The sequence below is a fragment of the Macaca mulatta genome, chromosome 8 (assembly GCF_049350105.2).
Source record: "Macaca mulatta isolate MMU2019108-1 chromosome 8, T2T-MMU8v2.0, whole genome shotgun sequence".
Classification (NCBI taxonomy): domain Eukaryota; kingdom Metazoa; phylum Chordata; class Mammalia; order Primates; family Cercopithecidae; genus Macaca; species Macaca mulatta.
The window spans coordinates 21,858,615-21,882,948 of record NC_133413.1 but is presented as its reverse complement, the minus strand read 5'-3'; the positions used below and the strand labels follow the sequence as shown (position 1 = coordinate 21,882,948).

Here is a 24,334-nt window from a genome sequence, read left to right as displayed (position 1 = left end):
CACTTCTCCTAACCTGCCTGACCTCTGGATGCTGAGTACTCCATGTTAACCATCCTCAGGCTTCTCTTGTCTTTCTGCGTCCGCTATTTTGGTGACCCCGTCTAGTCTCATAGCCACGTCCACACTCCCAGCTCTGACGAGTGCATCTGCAGCTCCCAGCAGCTGCCCACTCTCCCTCCTGCCTACTCTCCATCACTCCCCGGATGCCAGATAGGCTTTGCAAACTGAAGGCTTCAACCAGACTCCTCTGTTTGGCATCGTCCCTGACTCCTCTGTTTCGTTCACTCGCTACATCTGATCCTTTAGCAAGTTCTATCACCTCAACCTCAAAATTACATTGAAAACTGCCTTTTAGAGGCAGGGTCTCACTCTGTTGCCCAGACTGGTCTTGAACTCCTGGCCTCAAGTGATCCTCCTGCCTTGGCCTCCCAAAACGCTGGGATTACAGACATGAGCCACCGCCACATCTAAAACTTAATCCACAACTACCACCCTAGACTAGCTCTATTAGTCTGTAATCGGCCAACACTTCTATCCCCATCTCCTCAAAAGCCTCTTCCCCCGCTGGAAGCCAGAGGTAACCTTCCCCAACCTAAGGCAGATCCAGGTGTCGTCTGCTTAAAGTCATCCAAGGGCTCCTTGTCTCAACCCAAGAAAGCCAGAGCTCTTACAGCCGCACAGCATCCTTGTTGTCCGGAGTCTGCTGGTTCCTGGTTTCTGTTTCTCCTTCCCAGCCTTGCTAATGGTTCTCCAGCCAGTCTGCTTGCCGTGCGGGTCTCACAGCCAAGCTCCCTCTGCCTCAGGGACTCAGGCTTTTATACCTGGGCTTCTTTTGGTAACCCTTCTCCCCTGAGATTTTCATATGCTTGTACCTCATTTTCTGTTCTTTCTTTCTTTTCCTTTTTTTTTTTTTTTTTGAGTCGAGGTGTCACTCTGTCCACCCAGGCTGGAGTGCAGTGGCACGATTGCGGCTCACTGCAGCCTTGACCCCCGGGTCTCAGATGATTCTCCCACCTCACCCTCCCAAGTAGCTGGGATGATGGGTGCGCACCACCATGCCCAGCTAATTTTTGTATTTTTAGTAGAAACGGGGTTTCTCTAAATTGCCCAGGCTGGTCTCGAACTCTTGGACATAAACAATCTGCCCACCTTAGCCTCACAGAGTGCTGGGATTACAGGCACGAACCACCATGCCTGGCACCCCCCTCATTTTCTTGAGGCCTTTTAAAATGCTACCCCAACAAAAGAGAACTTCCTGCATAAAACAGCCGCCTCCCAGAATTCTGTTCTGTTCTCTCTGCTGCAGTTTCCCCCGCAGCACTGGTACCACTTGCTATAGTATACATTGGTTTGCTCCTGGCCTCTCCACACCACTGTAACCCTAAGTTCCAGGAACGCAGGGGCTGTGACTGTTTTAGTCACTTGCTGGTCCTGAGTGTTTAGAGTAGAGGCTCACCTGAAGGGGGCTCCTGGTGGATGTTTGTTGAATTATCAGACAAAGGAAGAAGGAACAGAGCACCCGCTGGTGGAGACAGTGCTGGGCTCTGACATGTGTTTTTTTACTGCCCAGATTTGGAAGTTGGAATAAGCACTGTGCTGTGACCACTCCCACCCACGCTGACTTCTGTCTCGTGTCTTCTTCCAGGTCTCCGGCTCTCGCAGGCTCTGTGAGGGCTTTGCTATGACCTCAGTCCCCTCGCGGAGCCAGGACTGCCCCTTGCTGCCGCAGCCTCTCCAGGTGCCCGCCTCGCCCTGCCCCATCCTCAGCCCCAAGTCACCATGGGCAGCGTCAGTAGCCTCATCTCTGGCCACAGCTTCCACAGCAAGCATTGCCGGGCTTCGCAGTACAAGCTGCGCAAGTCCTCCCACCTCAAGAAGCTCAACCGGTATTCCGACGGGCTGCTGAGGTTTGGCTTCTCCCAGGACTCGGGTCATGGCAAGTCCAGCTCCAAAATGGGCAAGAGCGAAGACTTCTTCTACATCAAGGTCAGCCAGAAAGCCCGGGGCTCGCACCACCCAGATTACACGGCACTGTCCAGCGGGGACTTAGGGGGCCAGGCTGGGGTGGACTTCGACCCGTCCACACCCCCCAAGCTCATGCCCTTCTCCAATCAGCTAGAAATGGTAAGTGGGGGTCGCTGGCAAGGGTGAGTGGGTTGGAAAGGCGGGAGACAGCAAAATGGGGGTGGAGAGCCTGTAGGCTCAGGGGGAGTGGTGACCTGAGCATTTAGACTCCAAAAAGCCAGAGCGGCAGGGGTGCGGCAGAAGCCTGTGGCCACACCGCAGAGATCAAAGGTTGCACAAAGGAATCAGAGCATTGCTCAGTCCCCTGAAGCAGAAGTCTCAGGTCAGACCATAAGCAAAGAGCGCAGGGGACACGTAAGCTGTCCGGAGTCCCACTGGAATGTAGCTGGATTGTCAGCGCAGGACGCCTCGGGAAGGAGAGGGAGCCCAGTTCTCATCTAGAAGCACAGATGAAGAGGATGCAGGCGGGGAGTTAACCACTTCTCTCCCCAGAAGACTCGTGCGGGTGGGTGGGGTCTTCTCATTTGCTGCCCTGGTGTGCCTTAGCTCCTTGCTTAAGCTGCGCCTGGAGGCATCTTTGAATACAGGCTGGAATTTTGTCATCCATTTACCAGAGATGAGGGCAACAGAGGCCCAGGCACTCCGAAATCCAGCCCTCACACCAGCCCGAGCCCTCATGCGTCCCACGAGTGGACCCTGAAATCAATTTTCCTATTCAGTCCTTTGCCCCTTGCCCTGGGGAAATGAATCACGGGTTTTGATTTACTAGGAAAGAGCCTCTTATGGTTGCATAGAGCACTCAGCTTTTCAAACGGAGGGGCTTGTAAACTGCAAAGCACTTTACCAGGGAAAATTACAGTTTTAAAAAAGGATTGTGATTTGGAGTGAGGCTCCCAACCCCGTAAGGAGACCAGGTCCGTGTCCTTGCTCCAGGCTTAATGGAAGAGGCAGTGAACAGGAAGAAGGGACGGACCTAGAGAGGGACAGCAAGCTCGGCCAGCCTAATGCCCTAACCTGCTCCACACAGAGACCTAGAGCCTCAAGATGGTGTTTATCACCTCGGGAGGGCTGGAACAAGCTGGTGGCAGGTTGCTATTTCATGGAACAAAGTGCCCAAGTCACCATTAGGGTTTTTTCTTTCCTAAGAGAGATTTATCACATTCAGCTGCTTCAAAGCAACAGGCAAGGTATGCTAAGACAAGTGACCGAGAGGGGTGCCGCATGTGCTGGGAGAACCCAGATTGGCTCAAGGTGGGCACACGTGCTGGGGGAGGGAGGGTGCAATGCGCGTGCAGGGGAGGCATGAATCACCGCAGTCCTTTTCCTCTACAGGGCTCCGAGAAGGGTGCGGTGAGGCCCACAGCCTTCAAGCCTGTGCTGCCGCGGTCAGGGGCCATCCTGCACTCCTCCCCGGAGAGTGCCAGTCACCAGCTGCACCCCGCCCCTGCAGACAAGCCCAAGGAGCAGGAGCTGAAGCCTGGCCTGTGCTCTGGGGCGCTGTCTGACTCCGGCCGGAACTCCATGTCCAGCCTGCCCACACACAGCACCAGCAGCAGCTACCAGCTGGACCCGCTGGTCACACCCGTGGGACCCACCAGCCGTTTTGGGGGCTCTGCCCACAACATCACCCAGGGCATCATCCTCCAGGACAGCAACATGATGAGCCTGAAGGCTCTGTCTTTCTCTGACGGAGGTAGCAAGCTGGGCCACGCGAACAAGGCAGACAAGGGCCCCTCGTGCGTCCGCTCCCCCATCTCCACGGACGAGTGCAGCATCCAGGAGCTGGAGCAGAAGCTATTGGAGAGGGAAGGCGCGCTCCAGAAACTGCAGCGCAACTTGGAGGAGAAGGAGCTCGCCTCCAGCCTGGCCTACGAGGAGCGGCCGCGGCGCTGCAGGGACGAACTGGAGGGCCCGGAGCCCAAAGGCGGCAGCAAGCTCAAGCAGGCCTCACAGAAGAGCCAGCGCGCACAGCAGGTCCTGCATCTGCAGGTACTGCAGCTACAGCAGGAAAAGCGGCAGCTCCGGCAGGAACTCGAGAGCCTCATGAAGGAGCAGGACCTGCTGGAGACCAAGCTCAGGTCCTACGAGAGGGAGAAGACCAGCTTCGGCCCCGCGCTGGAGGAGACCCAGTGGGAGGTGAGGCCACGCAGCGCTCACGGGCTTGGGTGGTCAGCGGTTTGGCGCCAGTCCTCCTCCTCTCCTTCTGGTGCTGGCCAATAGCGTGCAAACACAGACTGTGTAGGCAAGTGAGGCTAACGTGCTGGTTTTATCACCCAAAGAAGGGGTTCCCTGCAAACCATGTTGGGGGATCGACTTACTTCTGAGCTTCCTTCTATCCCCACCATCACCCTCATGTCCCCTAGATTTCAATTTCCCCAAGTGAGCCATGAACCAAAAAGCTGGAAGCCAGATGACCAAGGCTCAGCCAGGCTGTGGGCCATCCTCCCTTCAATCTGCTCACAGGAGGCTCAGAAGAAGCACAAGCTATGCCTGAGTTCACGCAGGGCCAGGAGCCCAAGAGAGCACAGAATGTATTTGTTGCTTTGGAGGGAGGGACCGCACCCACTAGGAAGAGACACCCCATTGGTGGCAGGTTTCAGTGATGGAAGTGGCCACTCTTTGCAGAAATGTAAGTGGAACTTCTATTTGGTGAGCTGAGATGGAAACCTAGGAGAGGAAGGAAAGAGTCCCACGCTCGCACATTTACACACTCACACATACTCACCTGGTCACACTTGGAAATGGGGCATCCGGACCTGACTGGGCTGGAGAACCCCATAACCTCTGCATCCTATTAGCGGGAAGCCAGCTTTTCTCACCAGCCCAGTGGTCTGGATGACCCATGGAGTTGAAGTCTATCGTTGAGGCTCTTTACATGCTCGCACCCTGCTTGGTCCGTCCACGTGCCTGCCTCACCCCCAGTTCAGAGTTCAAATCTCAATCTACACGCAAACCCCTGTTTATGTACAAGTCAACAACCAGTGGTTTAACTTGCCCACTGCTGGCAGCTGTATCACCCCCATTTAACACCAATTGTATTGGTCTCTGTGTCAGCCTGATTTCTGTCATCCATGTTTATACTCACACCCTCTGACCTCACCCCTGCCTGCATGCACCCAGCCTTCCTCTCTCCTCTCTACTGGGGTAAAGACTACATTGCAAATTCACTGCTGTACCCGGTGACTAGTACCATGCTGGTTTGGATGCAGAGCCCAGTCCACATCTGCCAAACGAGGAATCATTGTCTTCTCCTCTTGCTCTTCTTCTCTATTTCCACTCCTATCCCCCATCAAAATTTGGCCAAAAGCAATGATGAAAACCGAAGCCACAGGTTAGAACCATGTGTCTCTGGATCTTGGCCATTTGGGGTCATGGGAGACCAAGGCCAGTCTGACTGAATCTTAAGAGTGAATGAAGGCCAGAGCATGTGGCTCTACAAAATGGATTCTTGGAGCAAGCCTGGAAGCCACCTTCACATTTCCTTTCCCAGTAGAAATGTCCCCTTGCCCTCAGTGAAACTCTGCACAGTCCTGGAGAAAATCCGACCCTACCCAGGATGCCTGCTTGGGACCAAGAATTTCATTCCAAGGCCAACCCTGTATTCATGTCATGAAGGGAGTGACAGTCATGGCTGAGGCATGGGCCTGGCTTTGAACCTCAGCTTGACCACTTATGATCCAGGTGATTCTAAATACATTAGCCATGGTGGCAATGGGGTGTAGTGATTAAACTGTTAGGATCAGACCCTTACTCTTATACTTTATATATTATATATGTGTGTGTGTGTGTGTGTGTGTGTGTGTGTGTATATATATATATATATATGCCCTCAGGCTGGTCACTTCACCAGCTATTTGCTCTCATAACCTCTCTGTGCCTCAGTTTCATTGATGTAAATTGAAGCTTAGTAATAGTACCTACTTCATCGGGTTGTAAGGAATAGATGAGCAAATGTAGGGCTTGGCACTTAATAACACTATAAATTATTAGTGAAAGTATGTTTATAATATACTTACGTGTGGCTAGGCGTGGTGACTCACACCTGCAATCCCGGCACTGTGGGAGGTCGAGGCAGCCAGATCACTTGAGGTCAGGAATTCAAGACCATCCTGGCCAACATGATGAAACCCCATCTCTATTAAAAATGCAAAAACCAGCCAGGCATGGTGGCAGGTGCCTGTAATCCCAGCTACTTGGGAGGCTGAGGCAGGAGGATCGGGAGGGGAGGCGGAGGTTGCAGTGAGCCAAGATCGCACCACTGCACTCCAGCCTGGGTGACAAAGTGAGACTTCTTCTCAAATAACAACAATAATAATATACTATGTGTCATAATACATGATGACGATTATTTTATCAGTTTACTATATAGCCTAGCTCAATAACCTGGGGAAAGGGTCACAGCAATGTCCAGCTTACTTTCAGATGGGGCAAAGGCTGGAATGCTTAACACCAGACCACCGCATCCGGAGTGGCTTGGTTATTTGAGGCAGCTGAGCTGTCAGTTCCCTGGGTAAGGACACTCACCTCTTGGCGCTCTGTCTCTATCCCGCCCTCGGCAGGTGTGCCAGAAGTCAGGCGAGATCTCCCTCCTGAAGCAGCAGCTGAAGGAGTCCCAGACGGAGGTGAACGCCAAGGCTAGCGAGATCCTGGGTCTCAAGGCGCAGCTGAAGGACACGCGGGGCAAGCTGGAGGGCCTGGAGTTGAGGACCCAGGACCTGGAGGGGGCCCTGCGCACCAAGGGCCTGGAGCTGGAGGTCTGTGAGAATGAGCTGCAGCGCAAGAAGAACGAGGCAGAGCTGCTGCGGGAGAAGGTGAACCTGCTGGAGCAGGAGCTGCAGGAGCTGCGGGCCCAGGCCGCGCTGGCCCGCGACATGGTGCCACCCACCTTCCCCGAGGATGTCCCCGCCTTGCAGCGGGAGCTGGAGCGGCTGCGGGCTGAGCTGCGGGAGGAGAGGCAAGGCCATGACCAGATGTCCTCGGGCTTCCAGCACGAACGGCTGGTGTGGAAGGAGGAGAAGGAGAAGGTGATTCAATACCAGAAGCAGCTGCAGCAGAGCTACGTGGCCATGTACCAGCGGAACCAGCGCCTGGAGAAGGCCCTGCAGCAGCTGGCACGCGGGGACAGCGCCGGGGAGCCCTTGGAGGTTGACCTGGAAGGGGCTGACATCCCCTATGAGGACATCATAGCCACCGAGATCTGAGGGGCTGCCTGGGAAGGCGAGTCTGGGGACCTGGCACTGGGAGGCAGGGCTCTCCTGTGCCTCCCCCTTGCTGAGCAACTCAGACCCCTCTGAGAGACACCACTCCCTGGGACACAGACCCAGGACCCCCGAGGGGAGGGCAGGATGGCCTTTCCTTCCCTCTCTGATTTCCCAGTGTTCACCAGCCCTGCAGCCCACCAGGCCTCAGGCCCTGACTCCTCTGGCTTTCCCAGGAGATGGGTCCAGGGGTCTCTCTGCTTTGGTTAAGGGCTCCCTAAACTTTGGCCTTTGTTCAAAATAGATATCCTCTCCCCCTCCTCCAGGGAAGGTGGCCACAGCAAGTACAGGGGCTCCCCTCCACTTCTCATCCCAACCTCTTTTTCCCCCTGGACACATCGGAATGCCTTGGAAATAGAAAGAAGCCATATATGACCAGAAGCCTTGGAACCGGCCCCATCAGAACCTGAGCTATTCTCTGGCTGCAGAGGTGTAGGCGTGAAATGAGCTGTGGTGAAGCTGGCTTTGAAACCTCAGGGCTGTCCTGGGCTCGACAAGCCACAGGAAGGAGGGGAGAGCCAGGCAGCCCGCAGTGTGGAGACGCTGCCACAGCCAGAGGAGGGCAGAGGGAAAATCCAAGGGTTGGGAACCAGTGGCGGGTGATGGCCAACCCCTGGGGCCCAGTCCCTGTTTACTGGTTCTTGCGAATGGGAGCTGAGCAGCCTCTGGACAGCCAGTGGCCTTTGACCTCAGTGATCATTCTTCTTTAAGCCATAGACCCTGAGACCCCCGGCTGGGTGCTGGGAAGGGAGGGTTGAAGCCACCATGAACCAGAGGGTGTGGCTTTCCAGTTGCCCTCGGGGAGCCTCCCCATCTGTCCAGCTGGGGCCAGAGGCTGGGAATCCCTACCTGGTTCACAGTGGCCAGCGGCTACTCTGGAATGTTTTTCCTTCCCCAGAATCAAGCTTTTCCTTGATCCAGAAGAGCCCATATCACTAAGATGGCACATGTGTGATCTGGGCGTTTTCCTCCTCTGCCCGCAGCCAGGTTCGGCGGCACACCTTCCCCCCTTAGCGCCTTCAGGGCTGAGTTCTGGGTTTCTACAGGTCAGGACGGCTCCTCAGAGTGCCAGGGAGCCAGAGCCCCAAGCAGGAAGAAAAAGAGGCATATACACAGCCGTGTGCATAGCCTGGCCACCAGCCATCCTCCCTCCACCTCATGCCCCCATTTGTCCCAGACTAAAGGACCCGGAGAGCAGCTCCCTTTCTCAGGAGCTTGGGCAGTGCCCCAGGGGGCCCAGGGTTTCTCTGCAGATGTGCAGAGCTGGAGGTGGTGGAAAAGGATAAAAGGGAGTTTCTCTGTTGTTTGGTTCAGGGATTTTATTTTTATTTTTGTTTTTATTTTTATTTTATGAGACAGGGTCTTGCTCTGTCCCCCAGGCTCGAGTGCAGTGGCATGATCATAGCTCACTGCAGCCTCATACTCCTGGGCTCAGGCAATCCTCCTGCCTCAGCCTTCCAACTAGCTGGGACTGCAGGTGCACGCCAACATGCCTGGCTAACTTTTCATTTTTTTTTGTAGGGACGGGGTCTCATTTTGTTGCCAAAGCTGGTCTCAAACTTCTGGCCTCAAGCAATCCACCTGCCTTGGCCTCCCAAAGTGCTGAGATTACAGATGTGAGCCACCGTGCCTGGCCAGATTTTTCTTTTCTTCTTCTTTCTTTCTTTTTTGCTTTCTTGTCTTTTCAGAAGCAAGCCAGACCTAGCAGGCTGTTCCATGTTCTATTTTTGACTGTAGCCACAGCTGCTGTTCTCAGGACAGCAGTCCTTCCCACATGCCTGTGCCTGCTGCCTGCTGAGATGAGGAGGGGGGCGTCTGGGAACTTGCGAGTCCGAGGCCAGTCCCCATTTCTGCCTCGCCCACCCCTGGCCCTTAGAGACCCTGAGGTGGGGGTGGGGAGATGCTTCTCTCCTTGCCCCCCACCCTCATGGGTCCTAGCCCTTCCCTGAGTGTGGGCTGAGGCCAGAGTCACCTTTTCTGTGGCTGGCTCTACCTTCCTGTCCCTGGGGTTAAACGCTGCCCATCCTGCCCTCCTCAAATGACAGAGGAGGTTTTCTGGAATTTCAAACCATTGCTCTTAGTCCCAAGCTAGGTTTGAACCTGGAATCTACCAGCCAAAAGTCCCTCCCTGCCTGAGGGCGGTACCCTCCATTGCGCACAGTTCAGACCCAAGTCAAAGATGTCCCATTCCTTGCCCCCCGGCCCTCATTTCCTTCATTTCCACCAGGCTGTGCCTTGTTTGAGTTTTTCCTCCCAGTGAGACTGCCCCATGGAGAGAAAGGAAAGGGCTGGCTCCCCCTCCCCAGGCTGGAGACCCCCCCCCCACCCCAGGAAAGAGCAGCCAAAGTCCAGCGCTCTGCCCTCAGACATTGCCTGAGAAGAAGTGGCTGCCACACCGAGGGGAAGGCCCTGAAGCATGAGACTGTGCTCCGCCATGGTGTCCCGGTGCCCTCCATACACAGGGGAGCGCAGCCTTCTCTGTATCTCCATGGCCCTATCCCAGGCCGGCCCAGACGTGTTCCCCCCAGGCCTTGTCCAACATCCATGGCGGCAGATGTCTTCCCTGGGCTGCCACCAGCCCCGGCCCCAGAGTGGCCCACAGTGGCACTAGAACGCAGGTGTCCCGCGACCTCGCGACCTCATCGTCCTGTGGGTGTTCTTTCCCGCCCTGTCCAAAAGCGCCCTCACTATTCTTGGACCATGCCAGATTCTGCCTCTCTGGAAAGAGGCTCTGGACAGCAGAGGCCTCCAAGCACAGAGCCCGGCCCCAGGCCCCAGATGGGGTGGGCTTCCTGCCCTTCCCTCTGGGCACACCTGCTGGCACGCTGACCCACTCGAATGGACCAACCTGCTGTGTCCCCAAAGGATGCCTGCAGGAGAGAGCAGCGCTCCGCACCACCTCACCAAGGATCGAACTCTGCCCCTGGGCCTCGGAATGACTGGACTCTCACGGGGTTCCCTCCTAGCTCTCCTGGTGAGCTCCTGCCAGGCACTCACAGCCCCTATAGCACTGAGCTCACACGAGACTGGGATGTGGGGGGCATCTCTCCCCAAGGAGGCCCTTGCTGAGCCTCCTGTGCCTGGTCCTATCCCGGGCCATGTCTTAGGTGAGACAGTTGCCCGAAACTAAGCCAGGCCGGGCTGTAGGAGCAGCAGCTTTGGGAGAGGGATTTCCTTGCAGACCTCAAGTCATCATGCAGTGGGTGCTGCCATGACAGAGGCTGTACCCCTGGGCCAGCGAGGCTGCTCACCCACCTCTTATGCAAGGTGGACTTCGTGCTGTGCCTGCAGGCAGAGCTGGAGCTCCCAGCAGAGGCAGGCCGGGACAGACCAGCATTTGGAAGATGTACATAGTTGTTTTCCTTTGTGGTTTCTTGTTGGGTTTGGTTTGCTTTTGACAGCTTCATTTTATTTTTGATGTCACTTTTTGGCCATGTAAACTATTTGTTGCAATTTTATGTTTTTATTTATGAATAAAGAATGCCATTTCTCACGCTCTCTAGAGCCACACGTGTCTGCCCTCCTCTCCCCTCGCTATGGTGTGGCAGCTCCCTGGCACTTCTTCCCTCAGAACAGGAAAGATGACGTCCCTTCCACCAGAGAGGGGGGTGAGGAAGGCGGCACAGGGCAGTGGGAAAGGGGGGGCCAGGGGTCAGATAGGCTTTAGCTGGCCCCTGCCCCCATCACCTACCCCGGGACCTTATCTGTGAAATGAGAGGAAAAGGGACTCAGGGACAGGTGCCCCTGTAGAGTCAGAGCATCCTCTCCAAAAGACAGCCCCTCCCCACCCAAACCGCATGCCCCACCGGCTGCTCGCCTCACCAGCCAACTCCTGGGTCTACCGCATATGGCCTCTTGGCAAAAGACCAGCATGGCTATAGTTGCCACTGCCCCAGGGCCCCCTGGTGGGGCAGGTGCAGTCACCACCATGGCCATCTGTCCAGCCTTCTTGGTTCCAGCCTACCTGGTGCCCCCTTGACAACCTTCCCTACTATCCCAGGCTCACAGCCTAGGCCCAGAGGGCTGCTGCTCAGATGGCGACAGACAGAAGGGACATGTTACGAGGAAATTGAAATCGCAAGGCAGCCTAGGGGGCACATAAGGGGCAGATGACAAGTCCTCTGAGGTGGGGAAGGTTAGTGTAGACTGGGGGATCTGGGAAGAGGCAGGCAGGAGAAGACTTGGGGCAAGGGTAGGACACAAGAAGAGTGGGAGGGAGGAAAGGACTAGAAACATGTCTCCGGGGCAGGTGTTCACACAGCTGCCTGCCCACCTGTGATGGGAAAAGAGCAGCACTGGGGGTTGGAGAGGCTGGAGGACCAGGGTGCAGGGGCCCACGCAGAAGCTCAACTCACTGAGCCAGGACAGGAGCCAAATTCTGATTAACACAGAAGCTCCAGCTTTGGGACAAAGGGGTCATGTCCGACCTGGGGTAACTCTTCCCTGTCTTCCTCCTAGACCTGGCCCAGGCTGGTGACCTCACTAAAACATGCCTATCACTAATGACACTCTTGGGTTACCCCTTCCTCTTTAATTCGAGCAGGCCCAGAGATTCATTTTAACCAATGGGATACAACAGGAGTGATGCTCTGCCAGTTTCAGCCTAAGCCTAGAAGGCCTAGCAGCTTCTACTTTGATTCTATTGTTTGAGGCAGGGTCTCACTCTGTCACCCAGGCTGGAGAGTGCAGTGGTGTGATCATGGCCCACTGAGGCCTCGACTTCATGGGCTCAAGCAGTCCTCCTGCCTCAGCCCCCCCAAGTAGCTAGAACCACAAGCTTGCACCACCATACCTGGCTAATTTTTTAATTTTTTTATGGAGATCGGGGGCAGGGGTCACTATGTTGCCCAGGCTGGTCTCAAACTCCTGGCCTCAAGCCATCCTCCCACCTTGGCCTCTCAAAGTGCTGGGATTACAGGCATGATCCCCTGTGCCTGGCCCGCTTCCGCTTTTATACTCGGGAGCACTAAGATGCCACATAAGAAGCCCACCCTCCTGTTTTGCTGGAAAGGCCACGTAGGGTAGGAGGGATCACTTGTCCCAGAGTCTCAGCTAGGTCCCACATCTAGCTGAGCGTAGTTGAGTGACTACCCTGGACCCAGCCGACCCCATGGGGAACAGAGTCTTGTTCCCCACTCTGCCCTGCCACAGTCCTTACCCTCAGATCCCTAAGCACAGTAAATGACGGTGTGTTTAAACCGCTGACGTCAGGGATCTATTACACGGCATAAAGATTCATCACCAGAATGCCCATCAGCATGCTCCTTTGCTTGCTACTTCACAAGCCTTTCTCCATCCAAAGGGCTCAGAAAGACATAAAAAAGCACCCCTAGAGGCCGGGCGCGGTGGCTCAAGCCTGTAATCCCAGCATTTTGGGAGGCCAAGACGGGCGGATCACGAGGTCAGGAGATCGAGACCATCCTGGCCAACACAGTGAAACCCCGTCTCTACTAAAAAATACAAAAAAAAAAAAAAAAAAACTAGCCGGGCGAGGTGGCGGGCACCTGTAGTCCCAGCTACTTGGGAGGCTGAGGCAGGAGAATGGCGTAAACCCGGGAGGCGGAGCTTGCAGTGAGCTGAGATCCGGCCACTGCACCCCAGCCTGGGCAACAGAGCGAGACTCCGTCTCAAAAAAAAAAAAAACAAAAAAACGCACCCCTAGAAAACCACAGGGCTGGCCGGGTGTGGTGGCTCACACCTGTAATCCCAGCACTTTGGGAGGCTGAGGCGGGCAGATTACCTGAGGTCAGGAGTTCGAGACCAGCCTGGCCAACATGGCAAAACCCCATCTCTCCTAAAATTACAAAAATTAACTGGGCATGGTAGTGCAAGCCTGTAATCCCAGCTACTCAGGAGGCTGAGGCAGGAGAATCGCTTGAATCTGGGAGGCAGAGGTTGCAGTGAGCCGAGATTGTACCACTGCACTCTAGCCTGGGCAACAGAGCGAGACTCTGTCTCAAAAACAAACAAATAAACAAACAAACAAAGATAAAGAAAAGCACAGAGCCGTGGGAAAGACCGTTCCAGCTGGAAGAGGAGCAGTGAGGAAAGGGGACCAAAGAGTGGAGAAACGAGGGCTTTTCCTGACCCCATTTCCTCCAGAGCCCTGCCTAGGACACAGCCTTTCTGGAGCCTCCCAAACATGCTTATTGTTTTATTTTTCGTCCTGTTTTGTTGTAGAGACGGGATCTCACTATATTGTCCAGGCTGGTCTCAAACTTCTGGCCTCAAGTAATACTCCCGCCTCAGCTGCCAAAAGTGCTGGGATAACAGGCATGAGCCACCCCATTCAGCCCTCTGCTTATTAATTTAGGAAAAAGAATAGAACAAAAGGGAAAGCAGAGAGAGGGAGAGAGAGAGAGAGAGAGAGAGAAGAGACAGAGAAAAAGGGAAAGAAGGAGAGAGACTCCTTCTTCCTTGACAACAAGCAGCTCAATCCTCAGCCTCCACCGTACAGAATGCACAGTCTCAGAATATTTTTATCCAGCCCCAGACGGACTCAGTGCACAATTGAGCCTGTGAGAAGGAGGCAGTCGGTGATCCTCCCCAGGCATTCACAGCAGCAGGTGTTTTCTGAGTTATTTAAGGAAGGTCAGGCTGTCCCCAAATATCTCCCCAACCCAGGTGCCACAAGGCCTGAAATATCACAATTTCATGCATGCATGCATGTATTCCTTCAATAAATATTTATTGAGCTCCTACTTTTTGCCAGCCCTGTTCTAGATGCCAGAAATACAGAGGTGAACAAAGCAGTCAAGGTCCCTTCCCCTGATTAAGGTTACGCTTTGGAAGAAAACGAATAAATAATTTTCTATTATAATAAGTGCTACAAAGGAAATAAAGAGGGTGATATAAGCTGTCTGTGGAGAAACTGGAGGTGCTATAACTGGAGCGGAGTGAGTGAAGTGGGGAAACTGGTACTGTGAAAGGAAAGTTGGAGAACTACAAATATCACCTTATGTCACTATCTTGACAGCCCATTCTGTCCTTTTCTAACTTGGATTTCTCACCCTCTGTGCCAAATTCTTTCTCTTAGAAATCTCTTCTCAGCCGGGCGCAGTGGCTCATACCTGTAATCCCAGCACTTTGGGAGGCTAAGGCGGGCAGATCACGAGGTCAGGAGTTCAAGACCAGCCTGGCCCCCTCTCTACTAAAAACACAAAAGTTAGCCAGTTGTGGGGGCAGGTGCCTGTAGTCCCAGCTACTCAAGAGGCTGAGGCAGAAGAATTGCTCGAACACGGGAGGCGGAGGTTGCAGTGAGCCGAGATTGTGCTACTGCGCTGTAGCCTGGGAGAGAGAGGGAGACTCCATCTCAAAAAAGAGAAAAGAGATCTCTTCTCTGGGGGTCTCAATAGATAAATATGTGTGTCTGTGTGTTTCTGTGTCTGTGTGTGTGTATGAGCACACAGGCACACAAGATAGGGTCTCACTCTGTAACCCAGGCTGAAACACAGTGGTGCGATCACAGTTCACAGCAGCCTCCACCTCCTCCAGGGCTCAAGCAATTCTTCTGCCTCAGCCTCTTGAGTAGCTGAGACTACAGGCGCACAGCAGCATGGCTAGCTAATTTTTGTATTTCTTGTAGAAACGAGGTCTCGCTATGTTGCCCAGGCTGGTCTCGAATTCTTGAGCTCAAGTGATCCACCTGCCTTGGCCTTTCAAGTGCTGGGATTACAGGCGTGAGCCACCATGGCCAGCGCTCAGCAGGTACCTTCTTATCTTACCAGGGGACTTGAACTTTTCTTCCCTAACCTCAGCTTTTCTTGTTCCCACCCCCTGGACATCTCTACCTTCCTCTCCATCTAAAACAAACCCCTCCCACCACCTGCCAATAAAGACCTTTGAAAAGCCTTAAGCATTAAACATTATTCTTTTCACATACGATATTAAAGACAAAATTTTGTGAAATGGCACAATTCTCATAGAGATGCAGAAATTAAAATAGTTTCTAGGTAACTTAATTAAAAAATGTTCGGCTTTAATTCACTTTATCTATCTATCTATCTATCTATCTATCTATCTATCTATCTATGACAGTCTCTGTCACCGAGGCTGGAGTGCACTGGCATAATCATAGCTCAACTGCAGCTTTCAACTCTTGGACTCAGGTGATCCTTCTGCCTCAGCCTCCCAAGTAGCTACTAGCCACCAAACCCAGCTAATTTTTAAAATTTTTTTTGTAGAGATGAGGTCTCACCGTGTTGCCCAGGCTGCTCTCAAACTCCTGGCCTCAAGCAATTCTCCTGCCTCGGCCTCCCAAAGTGCTAGGATTACAGGCAGTAGCCACCATGCCCCACCAACTTATCTAAATATTTTTTGTTTGTTTTGGTGGGAGGGATGTGTTTACTGGGGCTCCGAGCACAAGTTTATTCTGCCTACGGTATAATCCAGACTTTCCCTCCGGGTGTCTCTATCCTACAGTCTCTCACTGCAGTTTGGAGCCATTGTTGACTCCTGCCTCTCCATCATCCTCTCTGTCCAATCAGATCGTAGATCCTGCAGGCTCTATCCACTCCTTACAGCCCTCCCCATCACCCTCTTTTCTTTCTACATCTATTAGCTCATCTGAGGTCGTCCAAAGGATTGCAAAACGTCCAAGTCATCTTAGACCTTAGACATCTTCTAATTCTCACCACCTCAATTTTATAGACATACAAAAGGAAGACCCAGAAAGACAAGAGGGATTTCTAAAGGTCACACGGCTAGTGGATGACAGACCTGGTCTCCTTGACAGCTCTAATAACCCTGCTAGTTTCTTTGCCTGCACTCTGGCCCATTAAATCCATTCACACACAACAGTCCGGTTTACGCCTCCAGGGCTGCTGCCATCACGACCTTGCTCTGCCCAAAAGCTTGAGTGGCTCTTCACTGACTTCAGAATCATCTCCGGCCCTCTTAGCTGGCTTTCAGGCCTTTCCATTTCGTGGGGTTCCAACACCCACCTCTGCAAACTTGAATCTGATGGGAGGGGCCAGAGTGCATTCCCTAAAACATCACATCTATCATCACCATTAGCTCCATCAACAATGAGGGATTCCTGTTGTCCATCACAATGTTAATGAAAAGACCCCACTTGGCTGCCCAGTCCTGTGTTCTACCTGAGACGCTCCCAAAGAGGCGGCATGTACAGAGGTTAAGTCCTTCATCTGGAGAATCAGCTGACCACATTCGTGTTCAAACTCCTCTGCTGTTGAGCTGTGTGACGTTAGATAAGGTTGCTTAGGTCAGGCATGGTGGCCTAAGTAACTCCTGTAATCCTGTAATCCCAGCACTTTGGGGGGCTGAGACAGAAAGATTATAAAAATTAGCTGGGCGCCGTGGTGTGCGTCTGCAGTGACAGCTACTCAGGAGGCTGGGGTGGGAGAATCACTTGAGCCTGGGAGCTTGAGGCTGCAGTGAGCTGTGATGGCGCCACTGCACTCCAGCCTTGGCAAGAGAGGCGCCTGTCGGCCGGGCGCGGTGGCTCAAGCCTGTAATCCCAGCACTTTGGGAGGCCGAGATGGGCGGATCACGAGGTCAGGAGATCCAGACCATCCTGGCTAACACGGTGAAACCCTGTCTCTACTAAAAAATACAAAAAACTAGCCAGGCGAGGTGGCGGGCGCCTGTAGTCCCAACTACTCGGGAGGCTGAGGCAGGAGAATGGCGTGAACCCGGGAGGCGGAGCTTGCAGTGAGCTGAGATCCGGCCACTGCACTCCAGCCCGGGCGGCAGAGACTCCGTCTCAAAAAAAAAAAAAAAAAAAAAAAGAGGCGCCTGTCTCAAAAAATAAATAAGTTACTTAGGCTGGGCTCAGTGACTCACGCCTGCAATCCCACCACTTTGGGAGACCGAGGCGAGTGGATCACTTGTGGTCAGGAGTTCGAGAGCGGCCTGATCAACATGTTGAGAACCCCGTCTCTACTAAAAATACAAAAATTAGCTGGGTGAGGTGGCACACACCTGTAATCCCAGCTACTCAGGAGGCTGAGGCAGGAGAATTGCTTAAACCCGGGAGGCAGAGGTTACAGTGAGCTGAGATTGCGCCACTGCACTCCAGCCTGGGTGACAGAGTGAGACTCTTTCTCAAAATAATAATAATAATAATAAAATAAATACATTGCTTAAATTTTCTGGGCTTCCCAGGGTTGTTTTGACAATTATATGAGATAATAATCAATACAAGTTAAAGTATTGCTACTGTTTATTATGACTACCACAATTTAGTGACGTGACACTTATTAGTATTTGTTAACAAAGCGTCCCTGCTTCAGGCCACGTTGGGCTACAGTGGTGCCCCAGGTTCCCTTGGCCTGGCGAAGCTCTACCCCGTGGGAAACAACTGATCTTATTCTGATGAGTTGTCTCCCCACCCTGCAGCCTTTTCTCTCCAGGTTTCGACCCCAGAAGGCTGCCTTATGAGGGTATGCCCCGGGACAGAGGCGCAGCCGAGGAAAGAAAGGAACGAGGAGGGATTCGCTGGGGGTTGTGGGGAAGCAGGGCTGGGCCGGGCCAGCCTGTGACTGTGACACTGACCGAAAGGGAGCTGGTTGGAATCCTTATTCACCACCTTTGTTTTTTTTTTTTTTTCTTTTTTTTGAGACAGGGTCTCACTCTGTCGCCCAGGCTGGAGTTCAGCCGCACGATCTCACAAGTTCAGGTTGCTCACTGCAACCTCCGCCTCCAGGGCTCAAGCGATTCTCCCACCTCAGCCTGCTGAGTAGCTGGGATTACGGGTGTACGCCGCCACACCCGGCTAATTTTTGTATTTTTAGTGGAGACGGGGTATTCACCACCTTTGGCCCCTCTTTCCCTCTCCCTCCTCTTTTAGCTGTGCCACATAGTGCCAGCCTGAGTGTATACATATGCACACACATGCACACACACACACACAAGCATGCACACGTGCAGCCCCCACCCCCCTGCATTCTCCTTTTGCCCCTTGCCCCCCCCCACTGCCTCAATTACAGCTAATTGAGAGGTAAATAGGCTCACCACAGCAGTTGTAATCAGTGACATGTGAAGCGAATTAAATTTCTTACACCAAAAATAACAGGACGATTTGCCTGCCATGGCCCATCATTCAGATGGTCGCTTCTTGGGTTGCGGGGGCCGTGCACACATAGCCTGTGGGTTTCAAGGTCCAGGGTTCCCTTTGCTTGACTGGCTCTTCCAGGCAGAGACTCGAGGGGTTCAGCAAAGCAGGCTGGGGGTGGTGGGTATTATCCATGCCAAATACAAAGGAAGTGCCCTGGAGTCCCTGGCATTGACTGGGCTGGGTGCTGGCTGACTTCTCAGTCCTGTCACTTGCATTTAACCCTCACAGCAGCCCTGCGTTCTACACCTTCAAGGCAAATCATACTGTGCACAGTGGATAGTCGCAGCCCCAGGCCTGCGACTGTGGCCAAGGCACATGCTCTTGGTCTGCTGCCAGACTGCCTCCTCCTCCCAGCCTTGCTACAGCAGAGGACAAGAGACACAGTGGTGGCCAGGGTCACCCTGCTGTCCTCCCACGCTACGCAGCAGAGTGGCCCAGCTCTCCCAGGCCACCGTTTCTTCTGGCCCCTGAAAAACACCCATCTGAGCCGGGAGGTGCTTGGCCTGCTCTGCCCGTCTGGATTGCTGCCATGCTGGGGGGCAGGAAGGCTGCCTGGGACCCGCCCACCCCTTGGAAAGAGGAAAGGAGTTGCCTGAGCGCAGTTGCCCACTGTCAACCTCACCTGCCTCCTTCACCAGCTTCCCAGGCCCCTCCCCTGTGAAGCAAATGCTTTCCAGGGAAATTCTGGCTCCAGTCTTCATCTGGCTGGGCCTCCAAGACTATACTTAGAAAGTGGGAGAGGACACAGCCCTGCCAATGGGCCAGCTCCAGGGAGAGCTGGCATCATCCAAGACTTTGGCTGCAGAAAGCCAAAGGCAAGTCCCCCACTCAAAGTCCCGCTCCCGCCACCCAATCCGGTTACCGCCTGCCTCCCCCTGCTTCCTGAGCCCAAGAGCAGTGAACGCGCTCAGGCCCGATTTCCTGCTGCTGTCTTACAATATTATAGTTTGATCAGGAATTTCCCTACTTATAGATTCCCAAAGGGTACAGCTATATCGGAAAAGGAAAAAGCCTATTAAGCAAATGTGCTTTTTCTGTAGACACACACACCACACACACACACTGCTCCTTTTCTCTAGTTTCTAGATGTCTTTTAAGCTTAGGACTTCAAAAGTATCTGTGTGTGTGTATGCATGTGTTTTTCAGAGGTGTTTGTGTGTGTGCATGCATGTGTTTTTATGTGTGTTTGTGTATGTATGTGGGTATGTATATGCGTTCGAATATGCATATATATAGCTGTGCATGTGTGAGTCTATGTATATGTGTGCATGTGCATATATGGGGTGAGTGTATGTGTGCATGCATGTGTATGTCCACATGTATATGTGTGAGTGTGTGTATGTAAGTGCATGCATGTGTGTATGTGTGGGTGTGAGTCTATGTATATATATGTGTATGCATGTATATGTTTATGTAAATTGTGTGTGTATATGGGGTGGGTTGAGTGTATGTATGTGCATGTGTGTGTATATATGTATATGTGTATGTGTATATGTATTGTATGTGTATACATGGGGGTAGGTGTGAGACTGTGTATGTGTGTGTACATATGTATATGGATATGGATATGTGTGTGGGGTGATAGGTTGTGTGTGTATATGTAGGCATGTGTATATCTGTGTGTGTATATATATGTATATGTGTATTTGCATGTGTGTGTATACATGGGGGTAGGTGTGTGTGTGTTTTATGTGCATATCTGTGTGTATATGTGTATATGTGTATGTGTATGTGTGTGCATATCTGTGTGTATGTGTGTGTACATATGTATATGGGTATGTATGTGTGTGGGGTGGTAGGTGTGTGTATGTATGTGTATATCTGTGTGTATATATATTTATATGTGTGTGTATTTGTATGTGTGTGCATACATGGGGGTAGGTGTGAGTGTATGTGTATGTATGTATGCATATGTATGTGCGTATCTGTGTATGTGTGTATATATCTGTATAGGTATATGTGTATGTGTGTATGTGTGTGTATAAATGGGGGTAGGTGTGTGCATATGGTGTATGTATGTATGTGTATATATGTGCATATCTGTGTGTATATACACATATTTTTATGTGTGTATTTGTGTGTGTGTTTGTATAAATGGGGGTAGGTGCATGTGTATGGTGTATGTGTATATATGTGCATATCTGCGTGTATGTGTGTATATATATGTGTATGTATATGTGTATGTGTGTATGTATTTGTGTGTGTATAAATGGGGGTAGGTGTATGTGTACATATGTGCATATCTGTGTGTGTATATATGTATATGTGTATGTATATGTATTTGTGTGTATGTGTGTATACATGGGGGTAGGTGTGAGTGTGCATGTGGGTGTGTGTATATGTGCATATCTGTGTGTGTATATGTATATGGGTATGTGTGTATGTGCATGTATACATGAGGGCGGGTGTGTGTGTGTGTGTGTGGGCGGGGGGGGGATGTGTGGATGTGGGTAGGAGGGGCTGGAGGGTGTCTGCAAATGGAAGGTGCTGCCTTCCTTCCATTCTTTCTTGTCATCCCCACCCCCACCAGCACCAGGGCACTTGCTAACCTCACGGAGGTGCCTGTGATGCGAATGAGGACGCAGCACGCAGACCTGTCTGAGGGAAGCTTTTCTGGCTACTCCCTGGGGAAGACCTCGGGGAAAAGAAGCCAGAAGGATGGGTAGAGAGGCGAGTTCACCACGGGGCAGTCACAATGGAGGGCCCAGCTGCTCCTCACCTGGGGTGGGGTGGGAGGGCTAGGCCTTGACGTCCCCACCCTTACCCCAGCCTCAGACCCCAGCCAGTGCCTGGGCCCCTCCCTAAACTAGGATGGGTGTGTGCCTGGGCCAGGACACTCTCTCCAGCCGAGGGCAAGCCTCAAAGAGGGACACAGCTCTGCACTCTCGACAGCTGGGGAATGAAAGCCTCCCCCTGGAGGGGAATCGGGGTCACCCTCGAGTCCCCCAACGCCCCCCTTTCTCTCCCCTCTTCTCTGCGCTCATCATTGCCGCGCCCCCCGCCTCTGAACCCTGCCCCACAAACCAACGCCTAATGGATGTGGCAGAGTCCCTCACCAGTCCCCACCCCCCAAGCCCTCCATGGATGGCATCGAAACCAAACCGCACATCCCGGGCCAAGCTGCAGCATGGGCTGCATTCACGTGACTCTTCCTGCCCCACAGCCAACTGTGTAGAGATTTGCGGACACTGGCCAACAGGAAGCAAACTCTCCGGGAGAAGGAACCTTGGCTGAATGCCTCCAATGTGCTTCGGGGTCCAGCCAGAGTCTGGGCTGGCGAGGGAAGAGAGCTGGGGCGGAGGTGGCTCCTTGTAGTTGTTCTGTGGGTTGCCCAAGAGCCAGGCTCCTTACTGAGAGCCAGCTCAGCTGTAGGTGACCCCTGACAGGTGGCCCTATCTTATCCTCCAATACATCGGCCCCAGAAGCCAGCCCAGCACCCATTGGCCCCCGGCAGACGCTCAGTAGGAGGGCAGGAAGGGCTCTGGACGGGGAGTCAGACTTCCTAGGAGCTCCATGTCCAGTTCTCCCAATTGGCCTTCAGCAAACCCCTTGACCTCCAGGAGCCCAGCTCCTCCTACCCACAGGGTCATGGTGACCCGGAAAGGACTTGGGCTGCCTGGCAAGGCCGCCATTTTAGGCAGTAAATGACAGAGAAAGTGGCTGTTTCCAGGCTATTGTACCCAACAGAGAGAAGAGAGAAAAGACTGCGACCATGGGGGAGGTGTCAGGGACAGCTGAGGGCTTTCCCTGCCACAGCAGGACGTGCTGCTGCACGGAGGCCGTGAAGACCCCCAGCACCCTGGGGGTGGGGGGAGCTGGGAGCAGGCTCAGCATGAGGTGGGGTTCCCCCTGCTTTGTGTCCCCGGAAGGGCAGGCACAGTGACAGGCCCTGCTTTCTCTCAGAGGCCCTGAGAGGAAGTGGGGGAGAGAAGGAGTGTTCTTTGCGTCTAGTCCAATCTGTCCATTTCCGGTTGGGGTCTCAGGGCACTGGTTACTCCTTAATCACTTCGGGGCTTAATTACAAGGAGGGGGGTGGGAAATGGGGAGTGGGTGAGGGGTGGGAGCCCTAGGGCTGGTTATCGCAGCCATGCTTCAGGGTGGGATCGCACCATAGCGAGATCCTTGTGACACTTTGCCACGAAGTTCGGGGTCTGTCAGTTTCCTAGGGCTGCCATAATGAGTTACACAGACCACGTGGCTTAAAACAACAGAAATTAATCCTCTCCCAGTTCCAGAGGCTGAGACTCCAAGATTGAGGTGCTTGGTCCAGGGGTTCGTTCCCCCAGAAGGCTCCAGGGGAGCTTTCTTCCTCGCCTCTTCCAGCTTCTGGTGGCTCCAGGTGTTCCCCGGCTTGTAGCCACATCACTCCCATCTTCGCCTCTGTCTACACGGCTATCTCTTCCCTGTGTCTGTGTCTCTGTGTGGCGTTTCCCCCTCTGGGTCTCTCTTCTTATAAGGACACCAGTCCTATTGGATTAAGAGCCACTTCCTCTTAACTAACTACATCTGCAACGATCCTATTTCCAAATAAGGTCACATTCTGAAATCCTGGGAGTTAGGACACCAACATGTCTTTTGGGGGGACACAATTCAATCCATAAAAAGGGGCATTGGGAGGACTGAGATTCCTGGGGCTTGCTAAACGCCCAAGTCCCTCCTGCTCCGTCCAGATAGGAGCAAACGCCATGAAAAGGAGGGCTGCCAGACGGGGGAGGGTCCCAGGGAGTGTCTAGCGAGTGCCCGTGAACTCCGCGAGGTTGTTTAAACCGCCCTCTGTTAAGAAGGGGGTGGGGCCCGGGTGGGTAACTCACTCAAAGCAACATGATTTTCCCCAGAATAGACCCAGGTCCCAAGAGTGGGGCACAGGGGCCCATCCCCCTTTGAAGTGCAAATGCCGGCCCCTGGGTGCAGCCCTCCCAGAATAATCAGTGTCTTGCATCTGCTGCCCTGCCTGAAGTGCGACCCGCCAGCTGCTCTCGTTCTCTGGGTGCCCCACTGGCTGAAGTCAGGTGGCTGGAGGATCAGGCCTCAGGCAGACCCGGTAATCAGCACTTAGCAGGGAGGGGGAATTAAGAAAACAGTGTGTTTAATGTGCTGGGTGGCAGCTGCGGCCCCGCTCCCATTTGCTTAGATACCTGCTGTCCCCACTGGGCCCTGGGTGGGGGGAGGGTGGCATGAGCAGCCCTTTGTTTAACAGCAGCTCACTTACAGGAGCCCCAGGCTGTAGGGCAGGTCGCAGGAGGAGGATGGGACATTTGGTGGTTTTGATAACAATCAGCAGTGACCTTGGTGATAAGGATGCTTAGCGCCAGGCTCCCCTGCGGCTGAGGGTCCCAGCTGGCTGTTCTAGGGTGACCCATGAGGCTCCACCTTAAACCCCAGAGCTTCTCCACAAGAGAAGTCAAAACCAACACCACTGACAGGAGGATTCTGCTCTGAAAGCTGGGGCTTGGGAACCAGACGGAGCAGGAGCAGGAGCAGCTATGGAGACTGGTGGTGAGACCCAGCGCTCCGTCGGGCTTTGGTTAAGTTATCTAACCCAAACCTCAGTTTTCTCATCTGTGAAACAGGAATCAGTCGTTACAGGGTGGGCATGAAAAACTGTATGTAAAACACCTGTCAATAATATTCAACATACTCTTTCCTCACTAGGACCCAAGGTGCCTCTAGAAAGGGTTAAGTCCTGGCACCCGCTCCCTGCAAAAATGAGTAAGGTCAGGTGAGAGAAAAACACCAGGTAGCCCCATCCTGGCCTCCTGTGCTCAGACCTTGCTCAAGAAGGGATGGCTTCTTTCTTTCTTCCTCCAGATCCTTTATCTGCCCCTTCTCAGCCATGACCACGTTACCTCTTGGGCTACCTGCCTCTTTTAGGGCCCTAGTGGGGCAGATCTGTCTTGGCTGAGATAAAACAAGGCCAACCTGAACAGCTCCTAGGCTGAGCAAGACAGCCTGAAATTCAAGGTTCACTGAGCGA

General features: G+C 53.2%; 1 protein-coding gene across 1 annotated transcript in view; it reads left to right on the top strand.

Annotated features, from left to right (window-relative positions):
- LZTS1 (leucine zipper tumor suppressor 1) overlaps positions 1-10,779 on the top strand; it is a 58,504-nt gene extending 47,725 nt beyond the window's left edge. The window contains exons 2-4 of the mRNA XM_001101161.5: positions 1,646-2,124; positions 3,358-4,161; positions 6,585-10,779. Coding sequence (XP_001101161.3) covers positions 1,780-2,124; positions 3,358-4,161; positions 6,585-7,226 — 1,791 coding nt within the window. The 5' untranslated portion in view covers positions 1,646-1,779 and the 3' untranslated portion in view covers positions 7,227-10,779. The remainder of the gene's footprint in view (positions 1-1,645; positions 2,125-3,357; positions 4,162-6,584) is intronic.
- Positions 10,780-24,334: the final 13,555 nt, after the last annotated feature.